This window comes from Lynx canadensis, chromosome D1 (assembly GCF_007474595.2).
Source record: "Lynx canadensis isolate LIC74 chromosome D1, mLynCan4.pri.v2, whole genome shotgun sequence".
Classification (NCBI taxonomy): domain Eukaryota; kingdom Metazoa; phylum Chordata; class Mammalia; order Carnivora; family Felidae; genus Lynx; species Lynx canadensis.
The window spans coordinates 76,194,256-76,206,658 of NC_044312.2; the positions used below are offsets into that span (position 1 = coordinate 76,194,256).

The 12,403-nt window shown below is 34.8% G+C and overlaps 1 protein-coding gene across 1 annotated transcript in view; it reads left to right on the forward strand.

The window, feature by feature from the left end:
- PRMT3 (protein arginine methyltransferase 3) overlaps positions 1-12,403 on the forward strand; it is a 143,740-nt gene that overhangs the window by 68,094 nt on the left and 63,243 nt on the right. Inside the window, 1 exon segment of the mRNA XM_030331855.1 lies at positions 8,811-8,889. Coding sequence (XP_030187715.1) covers positions 8,811-8,889 — 79 coding nt within the window.

Here is a 12,403-nt window from a genome sequence, read left to right on the forward strand (position 1 = left end):
GTCAACACTGAACATTGTATGACTTCATAATTCTTGCCGCTCTGTTATCAGTAGTAGTTTCTCATTGTGTTTGAATTACTAATGAAGTTCATCATTACCATATGTACCATCTCTACATATGATTATTGACTATTTGGACTTCCTATTTTGTGAAGAAATTGTGTATAATTCTTTTGTCCATTTTCCTTTGAATTGCCTGTGTTTTTCTTAATGATTAGTTTTCTTTGTGGCAGGTAAAGGGGTTGTATGTTTGTGTGTGTGTTTAATATCTTTTCAAACTCGGATTTGCCTTTTAATTCTTTTTATGTTTTTTGATGAACACAGGTTCTGAATTTCAATCTAGTCAAACTTATTGGTCTTTTTCTTTATAGTTAGTTCTCTCCCCCACCCCGCTCCAGAATATGAAAATATTGTCTACAAACTTTATCTCTTTTTTATCCACATATAAGTCTTTAATTCAGTTACACAGTTGTGAGGATAAAAATTGTCAGTCTTTCTGGAGGCAGCTTGATGATACGGATCAAAATCTTTTTTTTTTTTTAACGTTTATTTTTGAGAGAAAGAAAGAGAGAGTGGGGGAGGGGTAGAGAGAAAAGGAGACAGAGGATCTGAAGTGGGCTCCGAGCTGACAGCAGAGAGCCCGACGCGAGTTTGAAGTGAGATCATGACCTGAGCTGGAGTCAAATGTTTAACCAACTGAGCCACCCAGGCACCCTGATACAGACCAGAACCTAACTGTGCCTGCCCTTTAATCCAGAAATTCTGCTTTAAGAAATTTCTTAGCTAGACACATAAAACATCGAGAAGATATCTGTGTGTGTGTGTGCTCATGTGCGCATACATGTTCAAACATTATTTTTCCTACCCATTCTATAGTAACTTAATGTAAAGGATACAGATATTCTTGTTGCTTAATATCAACAGCTACCTTGCATTTGCCAAGTGTGTAAGCATAATATCTCTCTCAGTGATTTTAGAGCTGTCAGTAAGGAAAGTACCTTACCCAAAATGATTTTATACATAATTTTTTAAATCTCACATAATTTCATTATCACATTTGTGATAAATTCATTAGCATTAGCACATTTTAAATTAAAAGAGTCAAGGGATAGACTGGGGAATCATTGAAAAACTTCACAGTTCAGGTATTCAGTGTGTAAGACTATTATGAATGTAACAGTGAAATAAATAGAAGTTACATCATATCTTGTAAAAACTTAAGTTTGGCACATTTTTGGCAGAGAGCACTGTAGATTAGGAGAAAATACTTATCTAATTACTTTTTTTGATATTTCTAGAGCAGTGGTCCTCAGTGGTGAGGGGTGTCCAGTTTTACCCACCTGGGATATTTTGGCAATGAGAAATGTCTGGAAACATCTTAAGTTTTTACAACGGGAGGTTTGGGAGGGAGAGAGACAGGAGGGGAGTGCCGGTGGTTTTGGTAGGTAGGAGCCAGGGGTACTGCTAAACGTCATACAATGGACAGGATTGCATCTACAATAAAGTATTATCTGGCTCAAAATCTGTCAACAGTGCCAAGGTTGAGAACCCTTGCTTTAAAGTTCTCATTTCTATGCATTGATAATAACTCAATCTCTAAACGACATTATATTATAAAGCCCACCTGACCTAGTATGGGACATAAAAGAAAATTTTCCTTAAAAGGTGACATCATTAAGAATACATTTTGTCACATGAATATACAATAGACACTTCTTTACCAGCCTGTGTTTAGTTCATCAAATTAATGATGTTCTGAATTCTTTTTTTGTATAAGGTGCTAAATTCCATGCCTAACTGAACACTTAAAGCTGATAAATTACCTTTTATTGTGCTGCTCTTGTTTTGCTCCTATTAGTTGTATTACATGTTTACCAAGAGCTTATTGTGTTTGTTTCCCTGCTTCTTTATGTAATATCAGTTAATATTAACTATATCAGTTAATATAAGCTTTTGAACAAGATTTTAAAAAATTCCTGTTGAATAAAGTAGTAACAAATCAGTTGTGAAAGACTAGAAGCAGGAAGGTGGGAGTCACTGTATTCAGAGATTCTCCACTTGCCAAGTACCCTTAGATTATTTTTTCTATTTTAAAATAGCCAAAACTGGAGATTACTTACAATCCATTATGAATATGGTTTATGTAAGGAAGATTGTGAAGATTCTAATTCATAGATTCACCCTCAAAGAGTATTAATAAACAAAACTATATGTGTATTTGTATTTTTTTTCTTAAAAGTACTGTTTTCAATTAACAACAAACTAATAGTCCGCGTACCATTGGATAACAACTCTGTCTACAGTAAACTTAATAGAATTGAGAGTAGTATTGGAAAAAGATGTCATAAATATTTATTATGCTTCAGAAATATACTAAAAATTGGGGTTTAGATTTGATAGTCATACTTACTTGTTAGAAGTAATCTTGCACTTTTATCTTTAGATAAATTCAATTATTGAGTATTTGTCACTTGACTTCCTAGATTAACTCTTCATTTTATTTGTGATCTCTCCTGCCTCTGTTTTTTTTAATAAGTTAATTCTGCCTAGGAGTATATCTGTAATTCAGTTATCTGCATGAAAAAAAATTAGAGAAGACCTTAGACTGAAGGTATCACGTTTCTTTTACCATTAATTTATCCAAGATATGAGCAAGCATTTTAAAAATAAGATTCCCATTTCAATGAACAGTGTTAATATCTTAGTCCCAGATTTAATCCTGTGTGTTCCTTTTGTAGTAATTAATTTTTGAAGTGTAAATGCAAATTTTAATTTTAAAAAGTAAATGTCAGTTTGGAAAGAAGAGTGCCCCATGAGCATCATGGGAGAAAATATTGGGTATAATTCTCTTCCAGATGGCACCCCTACAGGTGAGGCAGCAGCCTGTGAAATTACAGTCTGAATTACACTGCAGATGAGCCGGGCATTTGGAGCAGCGCCTTCTGATATCAGTAATAAATGACTTGGTTCAGAACCAAGGACAGTTCCCAGGAAATTAAAGGCTATTCTATCACATAGGGAGCCTATAGTAGAATGAAGGAACTGTCTTCATTCCCTCCACTTGAGGAAAAGTCAACAGTTAGCAGTACATATATGAATCTTTTCATCTGCTAATATTTTAAGCTAAATGTATTTTTCTCATAGACATCATGTATTGGTTCTACATATATTCTAATGTTTGCATTGATTTTCCAAACATAACTTTCATAATGGACAGTGGCTAAGAGCCAGTTGTCAACCAAGTTATCACTTTGAAATATTATAAATCATATATCTATTATAAATTCTAATCTTGTTTAATATGCTCTATGGGAAATTTTTCATTTCAAAACACTTGAGTCCTTGTAAATACTAAATCTTATTTTCAATTAGGTAAATCAATTTAAGAAGCAACATAGAATAGTTATACAGAACATACTCTGCAGTTAGACCAAGGTTCAAATTCTGGCTCATTCAGATGTTTCTGTAACTATTAACTTTTTTTTTTAAGTTACTCAACATTGTAAGCCTTATCGGTTAAATGGAAATAACAATAAAATGTGCTTTAGGGAAGAATTAAATAAGTTAATCCTTATAAAGATACTTAATACAATACTAATCACTAATAACTATCACTACTATTACTATTTGAGAAATTTAATTTGAAAGCAAAACAGCATTTTAAAATAACCAGTTTTATTTTGTACCAGAAAAATAGCAAAAAGCAGATAGTTTCATTTTAACAAATATAATGATGTATGATATTAGTAACTGATTCTTTTATTCATTCAGAAATTCCTTACTGAGTTACTTCTGTCTACCAGCCACATTTGTAGCCTTAGTAATATAACTTCAAACAATATAGATAGAGGCACCTGGGTGGCTCAGTTGGTTAAGCGTCTGACTTCGGCTCAGGTCATGTTCTCACAGTTCATGGGTTCGAGCCCTGCATTGGGCTCTATGCTGACAGCTGGAGCCTGGAGCCTGCTTCAGATTCTGTGCCTCCTTCTCTCTCCCTGCCCCGCTCCCTCTCGGTTTCTCTCTCTCAAAAATAAAACAGATATCTAGATAGATAGATAGATAGATAGATAGATAGATAGATAGAGTTCTTGCACCTCTTGGAGCTTACATTTTAATTTTAGTCAGAAGTTAAACACAAAAATACACAACATTTTAATTCATGAGTGCCACAATGAAATACCAAGTAGGGTAAAGAGATAGAGCTCAGAGGAGGAAAAAGATGATATTTTACGTGGAGATATCAGGAAAAACCTTTCTGAGGAGGTAATACTTGAGCAGAAATCTGACTACTAAGTGAAATGAATGGCCAGTAAAATGGCCAGTCTCCATTGAGTAGCATATTTAGGAGGTACGTTAAATATGAAGAAATGTATAATCTATTGTTGGTTCGAAGGAATACTTTTCTGTTAATTTACTAGTTCAGCTGTTCTTTAACTTAAGGTTTATAAGCTATTTAGACAGAATAGAAGCCTCATCATATACTTACATAAGCAATACCTTGATGCTGAAGTGAAAAACATATCAGAAATAGATTCAGAATACCATTTTTAATTGTATACCAATGAAGAGAGAAAAAGATAAAAATGGGAACAATGAAAGAAGAAGACTTGGTTTAGCCTTCTGCTTCTAGCCATTTTAGCCCAGTTCTACCACATGGTAGCTGACTCCACATAGTGCCTTCTGCCAAACTAAAGAATCATGTGATACATCCTTTTATAGGTTTTATGTGTTAACCCTATGCCAAACTCTGTGCTAAATCCTTTACCTTTATCAACAAAAGCGTTTCATCATCTGCTTTCAGAAATTCTCAGACCTAATAATGATGACTGTCTGAAAAAATGGGAAGGAAAAGCATGGCTTTTAAAAAGGATATTTTTACTGCCAAGAATGATTGTCTTCTTTCTTTTGTTTGCGCTTGAGTTTAGCAACAGTAGGAATTGAATCTTAAAGCCAGTGTTTTATAAGGGGGGCTAAAATTTGTATGGTATTATTCATCTGATCATATGACTTAAATCGTTTAACCTGTCTAGTGCTGATTTCTATAATGTGAAAATTAAGTTATTTGAATAGTTAGAACTTTTGAAACTATCTCTTACAGTTTGATCAGAATTTTAAGCTTAGCTAAGGTAATCATTATAGGGTATGTGGAAAAATGCTTATTGATGTTTGTTATTTTATTTATTTTATTTTATTTTTTACTGTTTATTTATTTTTGAGAGACAGAGACAGAGCACAAGCAGGGGAGGGGGAGGGAGAGAGGGAGACAAAGAACCCAAAGCAGGCTACAGGCTCTGAGCTGTCAGCACAGAGCCTGACACAGGGCTAAAACCCAGCCGAAGTCAAACACTTAACCAACTGAGCCACCCAGGCACCCCATATTATTATTTTTTTTAATGTTTATTTATTTTGAGAGACAGAAGCGGGGGGAGGGGAAGCAGAGAGGGAATCCCAAGCAGGCTCTGTGTTGTCAGTGCAGAGTCCAACTCAGGCTCAATCTCATGAACTGTGAGATCGTGACCTGAGCCGGAATCAAGAGTTGGATACTTAACTGACTAAGCCACCCGGGCGCCCCTAATGTTTGTTATTTTCAATAGAAGAAGACATATGGGAGAGTCATAAGTATAAATACCAAAGTTTGAAGTATTAAATAAAACTGTTTTGTTTTTGTTTTTGTTTTTGCCTAGGGGAAAAAAATCCCTGTGATTATCTTTGTGAGAAGAATCTTAAAGTAGGAATTCCATGGCACTAATTTGGTGAATGTGGCCAAATTATTTTTACTGGGTTTTAAAATTCTGTTTCTTAATTGTATAGAAATTTTGAGCGTTTTATTTTTTTTTTTGTATGTACACAGATATGCATAGTCTAGCCTGGTCTGAGAAAAGAAATGATACAAGATCTCTGAAATGATTCATAGATCCCTGAAAAAGCAAAGACAGGAATTTCAGTTCTGACTCATGGATAGTAATATAAGACCATTGAATAAACATATGATTCTGAACAGACTGATAAGCCTTTATTCTCTAATTTATTAAACATAATTTTAGGGGCGCTGGGTATCTCAGTCTGTTGTGTGTCCGACTCTTGGTTTTAGTTCAGGTCATGATCTCATAGTTTGTGAGGTCAAGCCCCACGTCGGGCTCTGCACTGACAGCACGGAACCGTCTCCGTCTCTTTCTGCCCCTCCCCTGCGTGCACATGCTCTCTCTGTCTCGCTCAAAAATAAATAAAAAAAAAAAACCCATAATTTTAAAAAATTGGTTAGCCTTTACAAATATATTCTTAAATAGCTCTTAATTTTTTAGCTAAATAAATAAGATTTATTTTTCCAACCTTTTACATGTATTAACATTTAATCCCCACAGGAGCCAATATAAAGTAGAATACCATAGTTGTCACTTTACAGATGAAGAAACTGAGACACAATGATGTTAATTTAACTTGTCCAAGGTCACATAGAGGAAAGAATTTCTCTGGGATTTAAATCCTGAAGTGTACCCTCTTTGCCACTACACTATTGGTATTGACTGCAGCACCAGTTTAAAATATGCTGCAATTTAATCTCTGGTGGATGGCTAATAATAACTTTGTCATAAATGCAGTAAATAAGCATGTTGTTAGAAGGAGCTACTTTCAGTTACTGATGGAGAAGACTTTTGGTTTGTTTGTAGTACATGGAATTAAGACAGAGTTTGGACATAGGGAAGTAAAGTACTTAGATTTTGCCAACCAGTTCGAAAGTAAATCCTAGAAACAGTTTGACACACTGCCAAATCAATGACAAACTAATTTTTTTTGCCCCCTTCCAAAAAAGACTAGACTATAATGAATAATTTTTACCAATATGTGAATTTATTTTATTTATTTTAATGTTTTAATATGCAGTAATCTTACAAATACGGACAATTTTTCACCTAACCTATTAACGTGTTTTACCAGCTGATCTTTTTCCCGTAAGGTAAATAGAAGACTTCTTTTTTAATAATTCCTTGGCATAAATTATAATTTGCTTTAATCAACAGTTGAGTGCTTATTTATAAGCATTTGTGTGCATTGATCTGCATGAATTATGTTGGATTGATAAAGATTTCTTAGTTGACTTCCAAGAGTTCCCTGTTCTTTGAGTACACAGATGATATTAATAGGGAACTAACTTGTAACAGTCAGACGTATTACTGAAATACTCTAGCCAGAAGAACAGTTTTCACCAAGTCCTTAATTTTCCTAACGTTGACACATTAATAAAAGAGCTTTGTTGCTTAGTCTTTTTTTTTGTAGGCAAGCATTTTCTTCTCAGTGAATTGGTGTGTTGCTGGGAGTGGGTTAAACATCAATGTAGAGTTGCTGGTGTCCGTTTAATTAGGTTGTTTAAGTGATTCAGGCTTGAGAGCTATATTTTCTATAGGTTTAAATGTGCTGTTTATTAATCTTTTGTGAAGATATCCATCCCAGGTGTGCAGGTTTTTCTTGTTCTCGAGACCCCTTTAAAAAGTCTTTGCTCACGTGGTTAAAGAATATTGTATTTATCCTGTCAGTTATTTGTGCACAGAACAAATGAAGTAAGAGCAGTTTTGATTTAGAATGCTGTCATTAGGGCAGAATTCATGTTGTTTCACTCTAAGCAGTAATAAAGTGTTTTATGTGCTAAGCACTGTGCTGAGCCCTTGACTGTCCCTGCTGCCCTGGGGTAGTGGGGCGGTGGGCGGGTGGGGGGGGAGGTGGCCTCTAGAAGGAGAAGGACTGACTCAAGCTGACATCTACCCTTCACTCATGATACCAGTAGTGGTAAATTTTCTTTTCACCTGTACTGAAATTGTCCTTTCATAGCAGAGGCATTACTGGTCTCTAAAATCTGGAGTACTCCAGAGCTGTAGTCCATGAACATAGAACAACACTAGTTGTGCAAGGTGTTGATAGGTGTAATACGTGAAAAAAAAAGAGGTTTGTAGTCAAAAAGTGGGTAACACATGGGTAAGGTATGTTCAACAAATTTTGAACATATATATATATGAGTATATATATATATGAACATATATATATGAACATATATATATATGAGTATAAGGTATGTTCAACAAATTTCTTTAACAGTTTCCAGAACTATTGAAGCATCTGTGTTTCTTAAAGATTCCCTCCCTTCCTTTTTTTTTTTTTTTAAACAAAAGAGAAAGTCACTGGACAGGAAGCTCTTTGGAAAATGGTGTTTTAGACTAGGATTTCTTAACCTTAGCCCTATCAGCTTTTGGGGTTGGACAGTGTGTTGTGAGGGCTTCCTGTGCATGTTGTAGCCTGTTTGTCAGCATCTCTTGGCTTTACCTATTAGATGCCAGTAGCATCCTACCTTCCCCCGACCCCGCCAAGTTGTGACAATCAAAAATGGCACTAGACATTGCCAGATGTCCTGCAGGGGATGGGGTGGGGGCGGGGGGAGACAGGGACAAAATTTAGTTGAGAATCACTGTCTAGATTATTAATATTGCAATACTCCAAGGGTAGTTAGAGGGTATTTTAACAATTTCTGTCTCAGACTTTCCTTTTAATGAGGAAGAAATAAATAGTCTAGAAAGTGGAAGCACAGATAAAGAAGGTTCAGTACATTCAACCATAATAAACTTTCTGTGTCCACGTTATAATTACTTGGAGAATTTAATGCAAAAAGTAATTTCAAACTTTGCAGAAAAGTATATGGCAGAGACAAAAAAAACATGCCTTTTATAAAAAGAGTAGCCCAGATATTTAAAGTGTTCTGCATATGAAGATATTGATTGTGCATTTCTAAAATCCTTTTTTTTTTTTTCATGTTTTTTATGCAGGGCTATTTTCTTCTTTTTGAGTCTATGTTAGATTCTGTCCTTTATGCAAAGAACAAATACTTGGCAAAAGGAGGATCGGGTGAGTATAAAATTCTAGTTTTAATAATGTAATTTTAGTCTGGCAGAACCAAGTGAACCTTTGGATTTCCAATAAACTGTGCATGACGGAGAAAGTTCCCAATAGAAATGAAAGATGTTTCAATTAGCTGAAGCTTGAAGGCAGTCGTTTACTGTTGATTGTAGAACATTATAGAAGATATGCAGGACTCTAAGTTAATGGTATTCTCAAGAATGCTTTTTCAAAAAATACTAAGGACTAGATTTAGAAACTATTTGATAATTGAAATCAAAATCTAACAAACTCCTTTTGATTCTTAATCCTTATGACATTTAGTTTTGTTTTTTTTTTCCAATAGAGTATTTCATACTAGGTTGGAAATTACACACTTTACTGGCAAATTTTCCATGACTTCACTAAATATATAAACCTGTCATCTCTGTGTTTTAATGAGAACATTTAAAAACTGACTGGTTTCTAAGTTTTTAAAGTGTAGCATATCCAAACAGTATTTTTATACTGTATATATTAGATTTTTTATCAGTATTTTTATTGGATCCCAATAAATTTGGAAAGCTTTCTTATATTAATTCTGTATACACAAAGTGAAATTGTGTTTTTATAAGCCTTCTGCTGTGAACAGTTATATACAAACAGTCCCTTTCAGAGCAGGGATTATGTTTTGTTCATCTTTGATTCTTCAACGAGCTGCACAGCTCCTGGAACGTAGATGGAGCATCAGGTAAGTTTATTGAATCAAATCATTAAAACTGAATTGAATAGCATCTGTCTCCCTTTATTCACCTCTCCCTGTACCTTCACTTTCTCCAAAGTGTCAATATCATCAAATGGTTTCCACAGTCAGAGTACAGTTGATAAAATTGTTATATAAAAGTAGATGAGGGGCGCCTGGGTGGCGCAGTCGGTTAAGCGTCCGACTTCAGCCAGGTCACGATCTCACGGTCCGTGAGTTCGAGCCCCGCGTCAGGCTCTGGGCTGATGGCTTGGAGCCTGGAGCCTGTTTCCGATTCTGTGTCTCCCTCTCTCTCTGCCCCTCCCCCGTTCATGCTCTGTCTCTCTCTGTCCCAAAAATAAATAAAAACGTTGAAAAAAAAATTAAAAAAAAAAAAAAGTAGATGAAAATGAGACATTTTGAACTAGTGACATAAAGCACTGAATCATACTTATGCCTCCTGCCCATCCATATTCTATGAAATCACTTTGGCGATTATGATACAGTAAAAATCAGTGAGACCAAAACATGAAGCACAGAAAATTCTTCAGCACAATAGAATTCTTTTATAATAGCTTTTAAATGGATTGCCTTTCTTTTTCAAAATGCTCTCATTTATTTTATCACTATATTTTCTGCAAGCATTTCAAGATGTGTTCCTGATCTCTGCCATGAATCTGGCTAGAATTTTTAGATATACTTTACCCTACAAAAATTAGCTATATCTGATATATTCTATAATTTCAGTGGCTTTTTTTAAAATGACTGTTATACCTAATGACTGAAACTAATATTATCTACCATTTGTGGATTGTCTACCAGCTGCCAAATACTATACTTTGTTTTATATTATTACATATGTAATCCTCACAACAGCCAAAGGTGTCCTAGAGGATACATATTAAGTGGTCAAGCCTTGACTTTTTTTTTTTAAATCGCGATCTGTCAATTCCAGTATTCCTGTTCTTTTCAGCATCCCTTTTTATTTCCCTATTAAAATGCACTTTAGGGGCGCCTGGGTGGCGCAGTCGGTTAAGCGTCCGACTTCAGCCAGGTCACGATCTCGCGGTCCGTGAGTTCGAGCCCCGCGTCGGGCTCTGGGCTGATGGCTCAGAGCCTGGAGCCTGTTTCCGATTCTGTGTCTCCCTCTCTGTCTGCCCCTCCCCCGTTCATGCTCTGTCTCTCTCTGTCCCAAAAATAAAATAAACGTTGAAAAAAAAAAATTAAAAAAATAAATAAATAAATAAATAAAATGCACTTTATTAAATCTGATTCTTGCTTTGATGTTCTAGGGAAGATTCAGTTTCCGTATCTCCCTGAATGGTATTCATTGATCTTACTGAAGGACTGACAGCAATTTAATACATTTAAATTGACTTCTTGGTGAAATTCATTAAGAACTTACAGCATGAATATAATGAGGTTATAGTTGAGGAAACAATAGCAGAGTATTTCCCACCATCAGGAATGAAGTGAAGGCTCCTAACTCTAGTTCTTTTTGTATTTTTATATAGCTAATATTAACATTGAGGTAATCTGGAGGCATATTGAAGACAGGTCAGCATTCAACTGCCTAGGCAGTGCTAGTGAATGTTGCTTGTTAACAGAATTAAGAGAAAAGAAGGAAAAGTCAGAAATGAGTAACATGAGGTAGCCTATTTAGCGTGTTTTGTGTTTGAGTGTGCCTTCCTGAATATCACCAGTCATGTATTGTGCTTGTTCTTCTGTTGCAAGGAAAGTTTTCTTTATGTTTTTCTGAAGGAAAGATTTACTAAGCAATTAGTAGTGCAAAGACTTTGGAAAGAGTTATTGAATTATGAGAGAGGGAAAATATTAAAATTTCATATAAGCATAAAGGAACCACGGTTTATTTTTACATGACTTTAGGTTCAGTGTATGTCTCACTATATATATAATGGTATGGACTATAAAACACAGTCAGCCAGTAGTGAGTATTTATTCTCCCTGTTATTGCCATTGACAAGCAAATTCTGTAGTATTTTGGAGGTATTCATTTACTGCTATTGCTATTAATAAAAATAGTTTTATAACGTTAATGAAAATGGGTTTACTAAAGACTACTTCTGTTTTTAGCTAAGATTTAGTAAGCACGAGTTGTATGTCAGAAATTGTAGTGTTTTACATTCAACCAACTTATAGATGAAGAGGAAAACTTAAGAAGATGATTTATTATCAGAGGGAAGGAAGATACATTAAATAGGTAATGGGTATTAAGGAGGACATTTGTGATGAGCACCAGCTGTTTTATGTAAGTGGTGAGTCACCAAATTCTATACCTGAAACTAATATTGCATTGTATGTTAACTAGCTGGAATTTAAATAAAAACTTGGGGAGGGGGGGAGAAAATGATTTGCTGTGACCAATGCATATTTTTACAATTAGAATTAAGACAAAAACAAATGTGTGTTTTAGGATAACTACAAAGAATGTAAATATTTTATACTCTAACAATGTCAAATGCCGCATCTTACAAAAATTGGAAAGAGAATGCAGAAGGCAGGTGGGAGGAAGTGTATATACTTGAGTTGCTTTATCTTTGATAGGAATTCATTGAATCTCATTTAAAGCTGACAAATCAAGTAATAGAATTATAAGCACATTTAGCACTACAAAGTTAATGTTAAAATAATACTATTGATTAAAATTTACCATTGAGGTTTGTGACCATAGATTCTGTCTATATCTTGATTGTTGTGGTGACTGTATTTATCAAATCACGTAGAACTATGCACCAAAAAGGCCAAAAAAGAGTGAGTTTTATTACTGCATGTGAATTATAC